The following is a 19,682-nucleotide window of genomic DNA, read 5'->3' as shown; positions in this document are numbered from 1 at the left end:
TGCTTCAATTTCGAAAAAATTTCAAGTAGAGCGTTGCCGTAACTCCTCCTCTTAAAATTATCGAAGGTCGGTAAAAGTTTCGTTTTTGGAAATTTTAAATAACAGTCGATGTCCTAGTTTTCATTTTAAAAAAAGCTTACAATTGCCTTTTTAAGATTTCAATTTCAAGAAATTTCTTGGTGGATGTTGCTCAAATCTCTCCTTTCCCTAGCATCACCCAAAATCTTTTAAAACTGCGTTTTCAGAGCTAATATTTTGAAATTTTCTCGGACCTCATCTTCCTAACATAACTGAAGATAATATATAAATGCAAGTTAGGAGTTTCACTTCCAAAAAATTGCCGGAAGAGGACCCTCGAACCTCCGATCTCCCTAACATCACCAGAGATCATCTAAAATTACGTTTTTAGGACTACAATTTGAAAAAGTTTTCAGGGGAAAGAGCCCAGGACCCCATATTTCTGACTCAATGTTAAATTTAAAATTAGATTTCTAATACTAATATTTAATAACTCCCATATGCAAGAAAATCAATCTACTCCCTATCTCTCTCTGTATTGATACATGCGTTTGAAAAAATTAAGGGGTCGCACACACCCCTCGCCTCCCTAATAACCTCCCTATTCTAACTGAAGTAACGTTAGAAGATATCATTACGGAAATAATCAATACAGCACCCGGCACTTAAAAATACTTAAATAGATTATTACAATCACCTTTTTTTTTTATTCAAACAAATGTTTAGCTTATCTTGTATCAATTGTTCACCGTTAAAATACAGAAAAGAATCCCATCTGTTAAATTTCGTTTAAAAGAAAGTATTTATTATTATTATTATTATTTTTTATTTATTTATTTATTTTGAATATTTTCCGCATATTTAAGTGATATCGTTTCCCAATCATTTTTGTAAAAATTAGTATCTATAGAAGCTATGGGGCCGCGACATCTTTTTATGCCAGGGCCGATTTCTTTAACCAATCCGCCACTGCGTGTACGTGCTTGTATGTATGCGTGTAAGTGTTGACATAGCAGCATCGTGTGAGGCCGGTCGACGCGACGGTGGTGCTGCAGAGGGTGCTGGTGGGAAAATAAAATCATAGGACATCAAAACAATCAAATGAAAGCAATAAGCAATCGTGATTGCTCAAAAAAAAAATTGAAATCTATTCCTAAGTTGTGGATCTTGAATGATAACCAATACACCAATGCTACCAAATATATACTTTTTGAAAAAATAGATTATTTACTAATAATTTTTTAAAGTGTACGAAGATTTTTGTGAGATCAAGTTTCTGATGGCACTGCCTTTTAAAAAATTTCTTATTTAAAAAAAAAAAAGTTCATGCAGTTTTGTTAAAAATAGATCATAAATCTTTTACTGAATACCTGTCTCGAAACATTAATTTTAACTTATATTTGGGCCTATTTCATTGAAAACGGTAAGTGCACAAGTGCATGAACGTTTTTAAGTACATTTCAAATATTTGGGGGGGGGCTTTGGGGGGGGGATGCGCTTTGGATCAAGAGGGGAGTAAATACGCATTGAGAAAAAAAGGGGTGGGGGGATCGAACATAATTTTCCGGCATTATTGTATCGAAAAGAACTATTATTCATTACAATGACAAGTTGGTCTAGGTGTTGCCCATCACTACAGCTGAGAACAGATAACCCGATAACAGGTGAAATTTCGGGGAATACCCTTATAAGGGTTGCTTGAAAATCCTTCTTTGGCGAAAATTTAATGATTGGCTGAAAACGAGGAGTTAAAGTTTAACAGGAGTGCTAACTGACATACTAGTAGACGAAGGTACAAAAGAACAAACGCATTTGTCGGATTTATTTTAATCCAAAAAGTGCACTTATTTTGCATTAAAAAATTATTTTTTGCTAACCCGAAACACTAGTCTGCAGTTTCCTGCAAAATTGTGCATATTAACGCTGTATTTTTATCTTTTATTTTTCTGTGTGTTCAAAAATGTACAAATTATTTTGCAAATGAATTTCAAAACTATTTAGGTTTGGTAAGAAACATTCAAAGTCATCCTGAAATTGCGCAGGGGGTAATTTTTCAACACCAATAAAGGCGTCTAGTGAACTGTACAAAATGTTTCGAAGAAGCATTTTTTTCCCGTTAAAAAAACTCCAAAAATAGTCTTTTCGCCACTTTGTTACATTTATATGAAACAGTTTTTGGATTCTGAACAAATGATTAACCTCCTTTGCTGTTTTTAAAAATTTTATCAGAATTATCAAATACAAGTTTGGAAAAAAAAATATTTCAAAAATCAAACTTTTCACCTTTATCGCGCTAAATTGCCATTTCTGGGTCTTCTACTTATCAATTCTTTTGCGTTCGTGAGTTCTGCGCATTCAGCAAACAGATATCAGCGATTACACGTCGTTTGAAAACGTGTCGGGCTTTGTATTATGTGATGAGATGAAGTTTTGATTTGCTTACATCGTTTGAGCTGTCAAAGCAGGCATTTTTAGTGATAAAATGCCACCCAAAAAAGGTAATTTATCGTTCCAAACTTTTATTGTTTCGGTTTGTTAATTCTTTTAAAATTTCCTGATAAGACTTCAATAACATGAAATATTACCACAAATTTACTTTAGAATTAAAAGATTTCTTAAGGAGCCTGTTCAATAACAACACGCATGTAAATATTTCAAAATCGGAGGAATGCTAAGTTTTCGAACATCGTTGTCACAGATTTAAATATTAAGGTATTTCCAATCAAAACATTTTAGGTATTTGCAATGGCTCCCAAAAGTGTTCGTACACCTTGAGATGTTATAGTAAAACCAAAATAACGCGAAACTGAATTCAAATATGAAATCCAATTATTTTTCGCACCATTCCTGTGCCATTCTGAATAAAACCGATTAGTTTTTTTTTCAAAATATTGCCAGATTTTATTTTTGAAATTTGTCAAAAAACGAAGAGACAGAAAAAATCCCCCACAGAAGTCGTACACTGAGATATTTTCGAATGAATTCATGATTAAAATTATCATATGTGTTTTTTTTAATTATTTTTGCATTGTAATGACACTGTAAAGTCGTTTGCCTTTAATTTTCTGTTTATTTACTCCCTAATATTCTGCTTATTATTTTTAAATGGCTGATATGCGTAGAAAACAACAAACACGATTCGAAAATTTTTTTTTTCCCCTCGCAGTAGCCATAAATTGGTTTGAAATGTCTCTAAATTAGTTAATTTATACCATTCTATAGTGAAGTGCTTGATAAAATGCTTTTAAGACAAGGATCGGATCGAAACAAGGTAAGAAAGGGTCAACTAGCAAAGTTAACAAAGCGTGATCGGAGGTTTACAGTTAAAAAAATTAGGAAAAATACTCATTTGAGTGCTGAAAAAGTTTCTGCAGAATTGAATGAAACATTTTACTTTTGATTTTCACCTAAAATTGTTCACCAAGTTCTCTGATTAGCTGTATCAAAGGGGACCTCTTCCCGCAGAAATTTTCTTCTTCGTGCGAAAAACAGTAAGCTTACGCTTTCCGCCATAAAATCAATGATAAAGAAGCTCAAAACATTTTGGAACAACATCTTACTTATAGATGAAAACAAATTCAATATTTTGGGTTAAATTGTTGTATAATTGTCAATAGAAGAAAAAAATGAGGAATTTAATCTTAGGAACTTAGCTGGATCAATTAATCAGGACGGTCAGGGGTTCCTGTGTGAGGGCGCATAACAGCATCAGGACTTGGAAATTTGGAATTTTTTGATGAAATAATGAATCATGCTGTTCATTTAAATATTTTTAAAAACAATTTTAAACAATTAGCCCAAAATTTGGTAATCAGAAACAACTTTGTTTTTTATCAAGATAAGGATAAGAAGTACACATTTGCGTTTGGTGCTTCAAAAATTGTCCTTAAACGTAGAAATATCTCCTCAATCGCCAGATTTAAACTTAATGGAACATATTTGGAGATATCTGGCAGGTAGATTACGAAAATACACCATTGAAACGAAAAGCGAACTAGAAACAGTAAGACTCGAAGTACGTTTGAACACTTACTCAGAAATTACACAAAAGAAGAAAGAAAAAAAACAATGAAATCTATTCCCATACGTTTAAAAGCTGTTATTGATACTGCATGATATTCTAGTAAATAATAATTTTGTAAAAACTTAGATTATTTACTAATTTTTTGACATTTTTTCAAAGTGTACGAAGACTTGTGAGATTAAATTTCCAACACTTTTTGGTTTTTGATTTTTTGAAAATTCAGTTTTAATATTTTATTAACAATTTTCATGTAGTTTTGTTAAAAATATATATATCCAGTGGCGCAGCCACGGGAGGGGTTTTGGGGTTAAAACCCCTCCCAGAACACAAGCACATTCATTTCCTCTGTTAAAATCAAGGGAAAAAAGCAGAGTATAATTGTACTTTTCCACACGGAATAGGTTTTAACAAAATATCTTGTTGCTTTTAATGATCGGGAAGCAGTCACAAATTACTTTTCAATTCTTAAGTATAAAAGTTACATTTCAGGCCCCACGTCCCCACTGGTATAAGATAGCTAAAATGGTGTCAATAAAGCTCTACAGGGTATCATGGTCCCTCAGCACTTCCATTACTGCACAAATCCTTTTTAGGGACATCTATTAGAGAAAGGAAGCCCACCGCACCGGATTTTCTGAGGCTCCTAACCAATTTTCATCGAAAGATCGAAACCGTTATTAGCTAGCATTTGACATTCATAAAGACCTAAATGAGAAAGAGGTTTTAAATGATCTCGCGAAAAAAACATGAAAAATTAAGATAAAATCAAAGTAAAATTAGTGATAAATATTCTATGCTTTTTCTCACTTGCTTTGTTTCATAGTGATATCAATACGAATTATTAATTGTTTTTAAGGAGGTACTTTGAATGAATAATTTCAAATCTGTAAGAACTCTTTGATGTTGAATAATTACGCATTGTAAACGAATGGGAAAGAAATCAACAATTTTCGATTTTGAAAACCCCTCCCAGAAAAATTTTCTGGCCGCGCCACTGTATATATCTTACAATTAAATACCTATTCTGAAATATTAATTCTAACCAATGCATAGGAGCCTATTTCATTGAAAGTCGTAGGTGTACAAACACTTTTGGAAGCCACTGTAGCTTTTTTTTTCTTTTCTTTTGAATTAATGCAAGTTCGAATTTTTCAATGATTCATGAGGGCTGGAAAAGGAAAAAAGTTTCTCTTTCATCAAGTTGTCGAGGATCAATATTTTGTAACTTAGAAAAGCTGACTGTGTAATATAAATTATCTTGTAAATTTCAAAGGAGAAATCCTGGTCTGTACCTGCAATCAAGGGCGTTCTGTCAGAATGTTTATTGTCAGTCCAAAATATTTTTGGAGCGGCAAAAAAAAAAAAAAACAAAGGAAGAAAAACAACCAAACGAAATAAAAGTTGCGAGTTTTGAATCAATAGTTTTTATTATAATGCTAATAGTTTCTATTGATATCAATTTTTTCCTGTATTTTGGGGGCTCTGTTTCCTGCTTGTTTCACTTGCCAACTCCGATCATCAACACTTTGACGTGATAGTGTTCAAGCTGCCGAATTACACTACTTAAGGCAATGTTATTCATAGGCTTCTCCCCCTTATAGTACAGTAACCCCTCGTTATTTCGCGCTTTTCGGGGGACAAACAAAAAGAGCGATCTATCCGAAAGCGCGATGTAACGGAGGTCATTAGAAATAATCATAAGTCCAATACACAAGTAAATTAACATTCGGTTCTTTTTGAAATAATTTTCTAATGGTCTCGACGTAGTTCAAGAATATACTATCACACGAATTGATATTTAAACATGATTGAAATTTAAGTAAATTTTCACTTTCAAAATCAGAAAGCTAAAAACATCAAATGGGGAATGAAGACAGTGAGCATTCCAATACCCTCTTATTCCCAATAGACTTTCTAATCCGTTTTTGACCTGCTGTCACATTGTTACAGAAAAGTATTTTGCCCGTCCAGATCATTCTTCCTTTCTTTGATGCAAATCCTGGTTTGTGCAACCAAGCACAAAGCTTTTCTGTACTAAAAGGGCATATGTTCTCTTCCGCATGGGCTAGTATGACTCCTGCTTGATGTCTCTCACCTATTGTAAAGGCAATGTATCGATACAAAAGATGTCAAGTAGTTTACGAACTTGGAACTGAAATATACTGCACTGGTATGTACATTCGGATGACAGGAATTGCTGCTGCTTTTCCAGCGAATTCAGAAGAAGAGCTTCCTTCTGTTCATTGACAAAATAAAGAAAGATACCTTCTCTGAGCTGTTTTCAGAATTGGTTTCAAACTTAAAGCGAAGTTTATTTCTTATTTTAAGCTTAAATATTTCGGGAGACAGAAGAAAAGAGCGATACATCCGAATGAGCGATATAACGAGGGGCTACTGTATTAGGAAATTGAAACTCCAAAAACGTTACTGTTAATCATCTTCAATTATGTTAAGGGGAAGTTTCTTCCTTGGAAAATTTTCAAAACTATGGATCTAAAATAGCAGTTCTAGATGCCGATGTTTGGGGTACAAGATGTTTGGAAACCCCTCCCTCGAAGTTTTTGGGAAGTCTTATCAGGGTTGGGTTTTGGACTGTCCAAAACTGGTTTAGGACAGGACAGGTGGTTTTTACCGTCCAAAACTGTCCAAAAGTGTCCGAAACTGTCTTAATTTGTCCAAAACTATGCTAAAGCTAAAGCAGTGTAATCTAATCAATTATTATTTACTGCACTATTTGTTATGCATAAATATAGTTATTAATGAGGTTTAATTAATGAGTATTTGATATTTTTCTCCAAAATGTTAATTTACAAAATGAAAGAAAAAACACCACTACCAAGACAACTAATTTCAATTCTATTTATAACTCAAAGGAATGTTATTAAATGTGCAATATTTAGGTGCAAAAAAAAAAAAAAAAGCTCTAACACTTTCTATTGCACACATGAATAAATGTCAAAAAATTTGGTTTATAGAAGAAAAAAAAACCTGCGCACAAATTGAAATTTTTAAGGAAGAATTTAATTTCTACGTAACTAGATTAAAATCAGCCGCAAAAATAAGTTATATATATATATTTATACTTGAATGTTCACATTGAATAGATATATTAAATAGTTAAAAAAAATAATTTTGACACATTTTGTTCTGTTTCTGATCTTTTCTTACAGAATATTGTTTCTCAAAAAGACACAAGGGTTTTGGACACAAGGGTTTTTGGACACAAGGGTTTTGAACAGGACTTGTTTACCCTTTCATTTGCACGCATGCATAAACATAAAGAAATTTGGTTACTAATGTTAAAAAAAAAAAAAAAAAAAACCTAAATTAACTCATGCATACCAATTGAAATTTTAATCAAGAATTCAACTTCTATGTAACTAGATTAAAATCAGTTGCATAAATAAGTTGAATGTTCTCATTGAATAAATGTTCAATATAAAACATTACTTTGATACATTGTATTCTGTTTTTGTTATGTTTTATCACAGACTTCATTTTTTCTAAAAATATAGTTTTGGACAGTTTTGGACACAAGGGTTTTGGACAGGACGGTAAAAACCAGGGTTTTTACCCTGGTGTCCAAAACCTTGCCAACCCTGAGTCTTATAAATGCGATTGTAGGGTACCTTTGATAGCGTTTGGGGACTGACATTTTTTAGCGATTGAAGGACTGAAAATAAAATTTTAGTCTATCTTCGATGAGGGTGGTGGGTTTTTTGGTGGCTCACTTCCTGAAAATTTTAGAAGTTGTAACTTTAAAAACCCAGTTTTGGATGATCTTGGTTTATTAATGGGAGGAGAAGCTCAGAGCTCTCTACCCACAATCTTTGGAAATCTAAATTACAGAAATGCAATCGTAGATAACGCTAGCCTGCAACTTTTAAACTTTTTGTTTTGTGGCTAAAGTAAAAAATGATTTTATGCAATGTCGACGTACTAAATGAATCCGAATCTCTATAACATTTGCAGCAGCTTCCATATTATGTGGATGGATGTTGGCACAATAATCTCATTGACATCAAAAATGTTCATACACGGGACATTTTCTGCTGCCAGAAAACACAAATGTGATACAAAATTGGCAGTTATCGTTCATTCTTTTCTTTCTAAGCCATGCTTCATTCAATATGAATATAGGAGAAATGTGGATGTTTCGATGCTAAGCAAACTAATGGCGTCAAACAAGTTGAATGTTTGGCGTCAAAATAATATGTCTGAGGTCAGCTCGTATTTTTCAGAGTCTAACGAATCAGATTGGTGTAAGTTTTACTCGTGTAAGACTTGTACAAACTACTGAAAAATATAGGTACTGCAGTAGCATTGCTAGTTATAGCGCGCTACTTCCAACCACTGGCTTGTGCGCCGAGTCGTGTCCAAGGGAGGGTTTTAGGGATTAAACCCCTCCCATTTGGGAAAAATAAGTCAAATGAAGAAAATGTATATTTCACTTTAATTAACTTTAATGTAGAAGTCTGTTTAGCGTTTTTTTTTCTTTTTCCATTCTCTCGGAAGTTTTTCTGTAATTTAACTCGGAAATTGTGTAATGTTTTTCTCTAATTCAACTCAGTAGGACCTAAATACTTGCATTTCTTTCTTTCTTTTTTGAATTAAAATTTTTTACATAAAATTCAAATGTTATGTTATTTACAATTGTGAAATCTTTACCAACTGAAATAATATTTTTTAAAAACTGTGGTGGTAGAACCACTGAATGATCTACCAATGCTAATCAGTAGAATTGTAAGGAGGTTATGATGAATTTTTGGCATATGTTGCAGCTTTAGTGATTGTGCCTGGTAATGTAATTTGCATCTATAATAAGCTCATTCTTGTTTAGTTTATGAGTAATTACGTATTAAGCATTAGTTCAGAACATAAAATCTGATATTCATTCTACATTATAACAGAATTTTGTGGAGGGTTTTTAATACTTATTGCAATATACCGCATAGTAAACAGATTTAAAAAGAAACAAAGAAGGTTTGATTAAAGTGCTCTAGAATAAAGGAATACTTAGGTCACATGTGTAGCCAGAATTATCCTTCTGGGGGGAGGGAGGGGGCACAGCAGTACTTTCAGGTGCATAAATACCATACTGGAATAGGCAATTCGTCGTAAAACTAAAGATTGTGAGGGGTTGAACCCCATTCACACACACAGGTACGATTAATACCCCTCCCTTTATGAAAATCTGGACATGGGCCTGCTTCTGGGTATAAATGCATTCAAACACAGCAGCCAAATTTAATGCTCTTTTCAGGTTAGTACTCAATTATTTTGCTATGTTGCTTAATTTTTAAAAATTAACTTGTAAGAGGAATGTTGTGAATCAATCTTGATGTTTGTTTTCTTAACTAAATTTGCAAAAAAAAAAAAGAAAAATGCAGTTTATTTTAAATGTTAAGAAAAAATATATATATTTAGATGTACAATAGAAAAACTGTAGAATTTTCTTTTTATCACTCAAAGTTCATTGAATAATTTTTAAATTTTAGGAAAAGGACGAGGTCGGGGGAGGGGTCGAGATCCATCTCCACCCCCTACTTCACAAGGCCGTCCAGCCCCAACTTCTCAAGGTCATCCACCTCCTATTTCACAAGCTCGACCACCTCCTCCAACTTCAGAAACTAGAACAGCATCTGCTTCACAAGGTAATCTTCTCACAAGTTGATTAAATGTTTTCTTTTTAAGCACATAATGATAACGAATGATGCTTAACCAGGGTTCGCCGATATATATCAGTCGATATGCAGTAGACCTTCGTTTTACACGGTTTTGATTATACGCGGTTTACGATTTGACACCTTTATTTTATTTTATGCGGATGAGTTTCGATTTTACGCGGATGCGGCAATGCAAACAGATAAAATATTTTCCTCTTTCAAAATCCAAACTCCTAAAGATTTCAGATTACACGTAATAAACTGCATTTTTGCACGCTAATAACCGAACTTGGGCCCCTGGAGACATTTTATGCGATTGGTTCCAGAGCTCTTTCCAGAAGTAAAGTTATTAAACTAGCACAGTTTAGAACTCAGTAGAAGAAGAGCTTTTAGGAGTGACAAAGAAGGCCAAAACCAGCGAGGATACCGACTTTGGTGATACAACCAAACACGTTCACATTGAAATTTTTGAGCGATTCCTAGACAGTAGAAATGATCTTTCTGATTTGTTAGTGAAGGAAGATTCTATCGTGGAAATGACACAAGTGTTCATGGATGCGTTAATGCTCTGCAAAGAATTACAAAGAAAAATTCTTAATGACTTCCAAAAGACTATCATAGCCAGCTCTTCTTTATAAACAGAACACGAAATTAGTTTGTTTTCTTTATACATGTCGTGCATAAAATTCGATGTAAATACACATTAAACTTATTATACAATTTGTCATCACTAGAATGAGGTTTTTTTTTAATCTACGGCACCTAACCCCTATTTTAACACTACTATTAGGTCTCAATTTACACGACATTTCTGTGGAACGTAACCCCTGATATATATCCGATACCTATTTTGAAAATATCATGATATTTTGACATTTTCAACATTTATTTTTTCAGCTACAGTGTTTTCAATATAAAAATTATATTAATCATAGTAATATTGTTCATTTATTATTAGAAAAACCTAAAAAGTTATGCACTATATTTTAATGATACATTAATACTTAATACAACATTAATTTAGCGAATTAATATAATATTCCTTTTTTCTTTTATATTCATAAAATTATTAGTAATGTAACAATTTTATTTCATGTTAAAAGTGCTTAATTTAATATTAAACGTTGGTCAGAAAAAAAGAAAATGTTTTAGGGCTGTGCACCGACTAATGAATATTTTAATTTCTGAATCGTACAACTGTGTAAAAGTATCTAATAGAAGAAAAATGAGTAAAACAGCTAATGCTAAATTAACCATTAAAATTGACATAAATGTTAAATGAAATAATTGGAGATCATTATAAATAATGAGAGAAATCTTAATTTTAAATCTATATATTGTAATAAAAGAAAATATATGAGTGATTTGAAGATGCATTTACTATTTTGAAGACTTTAGTTAGTGCTAGAGACGTACCGAGTAGCACTTTGGCCGAGTAGCCGAGTACCGAGTACTCGGCCTTTCACTACTCGGCCGAGTACCGAGTTACCGAGTACTCGGCATTTCACTACTCGGCCGAGTTAACAAGTACCAATTATGTTTTAAGAAGAACCACTGACACACACGTGATCAATTTTGAACTTATTGGAATAGTAGTATAGACCTCTTTGTCCATATAAAAGTTTTTAAAACTAAATTCCTGCTGAAATTTAATTTCGCATTATTTAAAAAATTTTGTTTACATTAAAAATTTTACAAAAAAAATATTTTTAAAATAAAAAATAAATAAATAAAAGGTATGATTGATCAAGTTGGAATTAAGACAAACTATACCAATCTATTTTAGTTCTAGTCCGCCAAACATAAATAATTTTTAAAAGCAAATGTGCAGGAACACTGCACACATGTGTTTCTGCGTTAGAAGGAACGTCTTTATCGGTGCATAAAATGTGAGCTAACTAATGTTAAGACATTCGACAAAAAAATCCGACTTTTGTCGGATGCCTTTAAATCTACAAGCTCACATTTTGTGCATTGAAAAAGGAATTTCCTGTAACGCCAAAACACGTGTCTGCAATATTCCTGCACTATGCTTTTAATGTTGTTTTATTTCCCTTTTTTTTTTAAGCAAAGGAATTTTTATATTTCTTATAACTAATTTTTGTTTGTAGCAAAAATCTATTTTTTATGTAAAAATATCATATTTTCTATACTTACCTTTTTTGCACAATTTTTAATAAATAAGTTTTATTAACTTTGGGGACATTAAAATAAAGATTTATTCCATTAAAGCATTAAAAATTTCATTATTCTCAAAATTTAAAATTGACTTGTAAGATGATTGCAGAATATTTAATATGCTTGCGCTTTTTTATAAATTTTAATATCTGTCTTGCACAATATTCAATTTTTTGCAACTACTCGGTATTGGCCGAGTATCTGATCAAAATTTGGCCGAGTACCGAGTACTCGGCAAATTGGCCGAGTAGGCCGAGTACCGAGTAGTTACCGAGTACTCGGTACGTCTCTAGTTAGTGCTGATTAAAAATATCCGATATATATCAAAATATCAGATATTTTCGAAAATATATTTTCAAAAATATCATATTTTTAAACCCTGTGCTTAATGCTTTAAAACTGCAAATTGGAGAAAAAGATAAAAAAAAGAAACACACCATAGACTAGGAAATTGGTTTTCTATGTCTATAAAACATTGAATTGGTTAAAAACCATATTGAAATTTCAATTAAGATGTAAATTGAAAACCTGACAATAAGTGTTATCTCCGTGAAAAATACCACTTATGAATAACCAAAAATAAATGTGTGCCATTAAATAAATTGAAACTTTTTTTTATTTATTTTTTCAATGAAAATAAATTTTACCTTTTTGCCAACATGTTCCCAGTTCTTGATTATTAAAATGGGTCAGGAAGTTATAACTTCCCCACAGAATTTCATGGGGCCTGATTTAAAGTTTCAGTGTCTGCTTTCAAATGCATATTTGAAGTGGTTGAGAGGAGAGGGGAGAGCTTCAAAAAATGAAGGCTAGAGTACAAGAAAATACACTCTTCTATGATTTAGCTTGAAAGGGCCACAAATCATGTTCGTTGTAATAGAATCCAAGCAATATAACAATTAAATTGAGACTAAAAATTTGTTTCGTTGAAACGGAAATTTTGTTGTATTGGTATTCATTGTATCAAATTATTCAGACTGTTAATAAGTGAAACTAAAGCATTATGATACCATACATTGTCTCCTTCAGATAAAATTTATCGGTGGGTGACCATTCAAACTCGGCCATTTACAAATTGTTTTGAAAACTTATATACTCTATATTACGAGACATATTTTTAAAGTAAGTACTTTTTTGAAATAAAAGAGCAAAATCAGATATAGCAAAGAAATTTATTGCACAAAAATCTACTAACCTTATGCTATTTTCTGACATTGCTCCCTTGATTTTCCAAGCATTTGTACAGGTTTTTGTATACCTATTCTTAGAAAGTTGCCACCTGTGTCAAACATGACTCTTACAGGGCTTTGGCTGGGACGTTTTGAATATCTTCCAGAGTGCCCTGACCTTGCTCGAAGCCAGCAACTTTCATTTGTTTCGGCATCTAAAGTCTTTCTTTGGTGGTCAGTGGCACAAATGCAAGGATGGGTTCAGAGAACATGTTAACCCATGGTTGACTACACTGGTGGCAACTTTCTATGAATAGGTACACAAAAACTTGTATCTATGACAAATGCTTGGAAAATCACCGGAGCAATCTCAAAAAAGAGCATAACACAGGTAGATTTTTGTGCAATAAATTTCTTTTCTCTATCTGTACTTGTTCTCTTTTTATTTCAAAACGGTACTTTCTTTGAAAACGTGCCCTTATATTCAGTGCCGTTCCTAGCATGGGTATCCCCCACGGCGATATTTAGTGGTGTCACTCTTCCCCCTCCCCAAAAAAAGAAGAAAAAGAAACTTTTATAGTTTTATGTCATGAAGTTTATATAGTTTTCAAAAATATTTCATCCCTTTTTCTTCATGTGCTGAGTCAGCTGCGCCAATTGAGCCAAATTGCGGCAATCGTCAATCCTGTGCCAAACTGCTCTAAAAGACCGCTAAATAGACTTTTCTGTGCCAAAATCGGACAAACTTGAGCCCTAAGTGAGTTTTTTGCATGGAACGTTGCAGCCCCCTGCAACATATTTGGTAGTTTTTGCTGATTGTCATCAAGTTTGCATTTGGAGCTGGTTTTTACGATTTAGTCCCGATTTTTAGCGCATTTCAAAATCCGATTACATCCGCTTTTGAAAAACTCTATCGTTTTAATTTATTATGTGATTCTGTTCCTTTGTCGAAAAATTTTGTATTGACCATTATTTTCAACCATTCTTATCTTATGTTTTCAGAAGAAGAGGACTTGCAAGTTTTTCTTCTTTCCACACCCACACCCACTCGAAATGTCAATCTAGTTGCATCTAAATTGATTTAAGTGAATGCCATCCGTAAAAAATAATATTGTTCACCAGTTTTTAATCTTGGGTTTCTTAAGATTTTAGGACAGAAAATTGATCGCTAATTTTGGTTAGGAATTCTAATGTTATGGTAATAAATATGCAGATATTTCAAGTTTCTCAGATTCAGGCATTTTTTCCATACTCTTAGCCTGTCTTCAATTTTTATTTTTACTTATTTATTTTTTTCACATTTTTCATATTTTTTTCACATGTATTTTAAAATTCCTTCTCTTATGACATCATTTCTCACAACCATTTTTTGTTCAGTGTTATTTCATTATTAATTTTGTGAATAAATATCAAACACTAAAAAATAAAAAGTTTTAATGTTGCCTTTGCTTGATCTTCAGATTTGTTAACCAAGTTCATTATATAACATATGTATACGAGGGTTGTCTGAAAAGTTTCAGACCTAACAAAGAAAATCGATATTTACCTTCCAAGCTGACCATTATTTTTCAACATAGTCTCCTTGTAAATCCAGGCACTTGATCCAGTGAATCTCCCATCCTTTTAACCCATCCAAATAGTACAATGAGACTTTCTCTTCGAAATAACTGTTGACAAAGTCTGTTACCTCTTCGTTTAAAGAAAACCTTTGTCCCTCCAACATCTTCTTTCAGCTTAGGTAACAAGAAAAGTCACTTGGGGCCAGGTCTGATGAGTAGGGTGGGTGCTCAATCAGTTCATATTTAAATACATGGATTTTAGCCATTGAAATTGCTGAGGTGTGTGCTGGAGCATTCTTATTCAAATGAGGCCGTTTTTCTTCAATTTCATTGTTTAATAGTCTATGAATTCCATGGCTATCCCAAAAACCTGTTGCCATCACTTTTCCAGCAGAAGGAAATGTCTTGGCCTTTTTTGTAGCTGGTTCTCCCTTTGTAACCTGACATTGAACATATCAGTGGGCCACATGGATCAGTTTTGTGGGTTGTATGTTGGGCACTACTGTTTTAGAGTATTAGATTCCTCTATTTCTATATTCTATTGTCTCATTAAAAATCTTCATTTCCTAAAACATTCAACAAATTAAGATAAACTCTGATAAATTCAATATAGAGTTTTTATGAGTAATTAAAACAAACTCGGATGCAATTGAATTGCATTTTTTGAGTGGGCGTAGCAAAATCGAGAACCTGCGAGGTTGCTACTACAGAATATAAAATATAAGTGTTGAAAATAATGATAAATTTAAAGCTAGTGATGTCCAAGCAGTAAAATCACATTGCAAAAAAAGAGAGGTGGCTCCTATAAAGTAAATTCAATAGGATTTCAAAATTCATATTTGTTTTTGGGATCGTTCGATTTTCCAGTTTTAAATCGGTTAATTTTTTTCTCATGACTTTTCCAGGATTTCCATGACCCCGTACCAACCTTGTAAATAACTAAAATTTTTAGAGAATAAGCACTTAACTCTTTTGTTAATTGAAAAAAAAAAGAAAAAACAAAGTGAAGAGGTTGTTTTGAAAAATTAACCAAGTAATTTGCTGTACATTAATAGCATTTTCTTCAGCATCATGATGAATAAAGTAAATTTTAAATTATTTCTGCTAAAGAACCAAATAAGATTTAGTAGCCATTATTTGTAAAGTTTCAAAAACATTTTTAGTAAAAAATGTTTTTATTCAAAATTGAAAAGCATATATATTAATATTAGTAGAAGAAGGTTGATGTCAATAAGCTGGAATTTTTTTTGAAGAAGTCGGGGGAATTGCATTCTCAAACTTATGTGTCAACAAGGTATCTTTCACAAAATGAATTTTCTCTCCCAATTAACTTGCAATTACACTGCTTAAATTCCATTGCAACAAATTAAATTTGCAGTCCCTTGGACGTCCTTGTAATGGGATTTCAGTGAACTTTACATTAAATTCGAAATGTCACCTCTGGCAATTTCTTGCTAAATTTGGCACTTATAAGTTGCTAAGATGATTCGAACATGGTGATTTCTCATAAATCTTTCGCCAAGGCCATGATAAATGGTGCAAATCAGACAAAAAAAAAAAAAAAAAAAAAACATACAGGTAAAGTTCCAAAAAGTAAAGCGATTTGGAGTGAAAATTAATGCAATGCCATATTTAGCAAGATAACAGGAAATTAAAAAAGCAAGATAGCAGCAAAAAACACAGAAAAATATAAAAACTATTGACAAAATTTTTAATGATATTTTGCAATGTTTACAATGATTCTTTTAAGTTTCTTTTTCAAGCTAGTTAGTACTTTGGTTTTCATGAAATTACATGTTTTATAAAGGTTGTGAATAATTCTACAAAAAGATTGGAAGTTAATTTTTAATTGGTTTGATTTTCTAGGCAAGAAAAGCAAGACTACCACGGCATCAGTTGAAGCCGTTGAAACAGGAATTCCTGAAAGAACACTTGCTTCTCAAAAACAAACAATGGAATCTGATTCTACAAGCCAGTCTTCAAGAGATAGCGCAAGTCAAATTATGGAAAAAGTTGCTGGTTTAAGCATTAAACCAAAACCATATGAAGCTCCTAAGAAAAAAGTATCTCCTATCAAAAGGCCAGGATATGGTACTGCTGGACGAAAGATTGCTCTATTAGCCAACTACTTTGTTTTGAAATTTCAAGATGTCTCTGTCTATCATTATGATGTTGACATAGTTGATGGCCCTAAAGATAAGAAAAAGGGCAAAAGTGTTGTACTTGAAGGTAGAACAGCTAAGGAAGATATGCAGAAGAAAGTGGGGCATGTAGAGCATCAACAAAAAAGAAACATGGGTAAAGCTAAATGTAGAGAAATTGTATCTGAAATGGTGAAATCTAAAGCACTTCAAAAGTATAATCCAGTCTATGATGGGCAGAAAAATATTTTTACTAATCAACCTTTACCTTTTAAAGAGAAAACTTCTATAGATGTTGAAATGGAAGTGGAAGGTAGAAAGAAAAACTATATCATTGTCATTCAACCCGTGCAGAAAATAGATGGAAGCAATATTATTAGTTTAGAGCCTCTGAGAGAACTATATAGAGGACGATCAACTGAAATACCGCAAGAAGTCTTGTTAGTATATGACACTGTAATGAATCATCGTGACCCTCCACTTACTCAAGTACACATTAGAAATTCCTTTTTTACACTAAACCCAAAGGGTGCTTGTCAATTAGGATCTGGCTTAGAGATATGGTTTGGTTACAGTCAAAGTGTTAGACTTGCTGAAGAGGGACCAGTTCTTGTTGTTAATTTGGCTGCAAAAGCATTTCACAGAGCAGGTTCTGTAATTGATTATGCTTGTGATGTACTAAATACAGATATTACTAAATCTCCAAAGTTAGAGCCAAGGTCTATCTTCGAAATCGAAAAAGCGTTAAAGGGTGTAAGAGTTAAAGTTACGCACCAAAAACAACCTCGGAAGTATAAGGTTAAAGGAGTTTCCAAGGTTTCAGCTAGAGAATTAACTTTTGATTCAGGCTCAAAAAAAATATCTGTTGAGCAATATTTTCGCGAAAATTACAAATATCAATTGAAATATCCTTACTTGCCTTGTTTACATATGCAAACCAGCAATCCATCGACTTATATACCCATGGAAACATGCGAAGTTGTTGAAGGTCAAGTTAAATTAGGGAAATTAAGTGGAGACCTAACATCAAAAATGATAAGACAGACTGCTGTCCCACCTAGAGAAAGGTTTGATTCAATTGTGAATGATGGCCAAGCAATTAACAGAACAAGTAGAAATAAAATGGTTGCATTTGGTCTAATAATGGATGTAAATTTGATGAAAGTTGATGGCCGTATCATCAGTGCACCTGCTCTTGAGTATGGTGGGGAAGGCAACTCCCGCATTGCTAGACCAGATAACAGAGGAGTGTGGCGGATTGAAGATGGGAAGCAATTTTATAAGGTTAAAAAGGTGAATGCATGGATTTTGATGAGTTTTGCCAGTGACAGGTTTTGCGGCATGGACAAATTAAGGCGATATGCTGATTGCCTAGTATCTTCTAGTAGAAAATGTGGAATGAGTTGTGGACCACCAGTTGATATTAAGATATTTGATCGGAGGACAAAAACAGATGAAGCTCTCCAGTATGCCAAAAAGAAGAATGCAGATTTCGCAATAGTTGTTTTGTCAAGACGAGATACTTATCACACGTATGAAGAAGTAAAATTCCTGGCAGATTTTAAGTATGGATTAGTTACTCAATGCATGGAAGATAAAACTCTTGGTCGAATCAATGATCAAATTACCACTAATGTTTGTTTAAAGATAAATGTGAAATTAGGTGGCATTAATCATAGATTTCTTCAGAGGCCACAAGTATTTGCAAGGCCTGTCATAATTTTTGGAGCAGATGCTATTCACTGGCCTAGAGGATTTGGTTACCCTTCCATTGCAGCCGTCGTAGGAAGTCTCGATCCAACAGCCTCTAGGTATGCACTAACATGTTGTTTACAAGACCAAGAAAAAGATAAATTATCTCAAGAAATCATTAAAAATATGAAAAATATTGTGAAAGGGATCCTAGAACATTTTCGGGCTGTTAATAATGGCCTTAGACCAGAAAAGATAATTTTTTACAGAGATGGTGTTAGTGAAGGACAATTTGTCACTGTGATAGAGCAAGAGGTCAGTAGTATTCAAGCAGCTTGTCAGGAACTCTATGAACGTTATCTCCCAATAACATATATAGTTGTTCAAAAAAGACACCAGACCAGGCTTCGGCCTAGAGATCCCCGAGAAGGAGCTGGGAAATGTGGCAATGTTCCTCCTGGTACAACAGTTGATACCACCATCACTCATCCGGTCTTTTTTGACTTCTTTGTGTGCTCACATGAAGGGATTCAAGGTACGAGCAAACCGGCCCATTACACTGTCCTTCATGATGATAATAAGTTTGGTCCAGATGAACTGCAGCAGCTATCATATTTTCTTTGCCACACTTATGTGCGTTGCACTCGAAGCGTTTCACTTCCAGCACCTATTTTGTACGCTGACTTGGCGGCAGCTAGAGCCAAAAAGTATGCTGATTTGTTTACCCAAGATGATTCCATGAGCAGCAGCGGTGGGTCAGAGCCAAAGAATCGCCCTTTACCACCAGAGGTTGTAAGAGCTATAGAAAATATGAAGAGTTTTGAAAACAATATGTTTTATGTTTAAAATGTTATTCCTGCTACATGTGTTATTTTCATTAGCAATGTTGAAAAGCTTTTTAATGTATTGGAACTTTTAAAATGAATTTTATAGCTTGTTTTTAAGCAGAATAAAAATTTAACTTTCATCATTTCCAGCTTTTATTTTTGGAAAAGTGTTATGCGTTTAATATTTTATGTTTAAAACATGTTCAGTTTCAGTAAGAAGATTTCAAAGAAATTTGTACACATTTCAAATAAAAATTGCGGGTAGTTGCATAAGGCAGATAAATTGGTTATTCTCTTCAATTTGGCTGAATATGTGGATTCAGAAACAGCCTAACCTTTTTGTGACAAATTTTTCATCATACAATTTAGAATTGTTATTATGGTAATAAACTTTTTACTGAAAAGAAT

General features: G+C 33.1%; 1 protein-coding gene across 1 annotated transcript; it reads left to right on the top strand.

Annotated features, from left to right (window-relative positions):
* Positions 1–2,369: 2,369 nt before the first annotated feature.
* On the top strand, positions 2,370–19,418 carry LOC129226546 (protein argonaute-4-like). The gene is made up of 3 exons (XM_054861155.1): positions 2,370–2,516; positions 9,541–9,696; positions 16,481–19,418. The coding sequence occupies exons 1-3, from the start codon at positions 2,501–2,503 to the stop codon at positions 19,291–19,293; spliced, it is 2,985 nt and encodes a 994-aa protein (XP_054717130.1). The 5' UTR covers positions 2,370–2,500; the 3' UTR covers positions 19,294–19,418.
* Positions 19,419–19,682: the final 264 nt, after the last annotated feature.

Source organism: Uloborus diversus, chromosome 7 (genome assembly GCF_026930045.1).
Source record: "Uloborus diversus isolate 005 chromosome 7, Udiv.v.3.1, whole genome shotgun sequence".
Taxonomy (NCBI): domain Eukaryota; kingdom Metazoa; phylum Arthropoda; class Arachnida; order Araneae; family Uloboridae; genus Uloborus; species Uloborus diversus.
This window is presented reverse-complemented; position numbering and strand designations above follow the sequence as displayed.

Coding starts and splice junctions, on each gene's coding strand:
- LOC129226546 (XM_054861155.1), top strand. Junction 9,697..16,480: donor AACAGCATCTGCTTCACAAG/GTAATCTTCTCA, acceptor TTGATTTTCTAG/GCAAGAAAAGCAAGACTACC.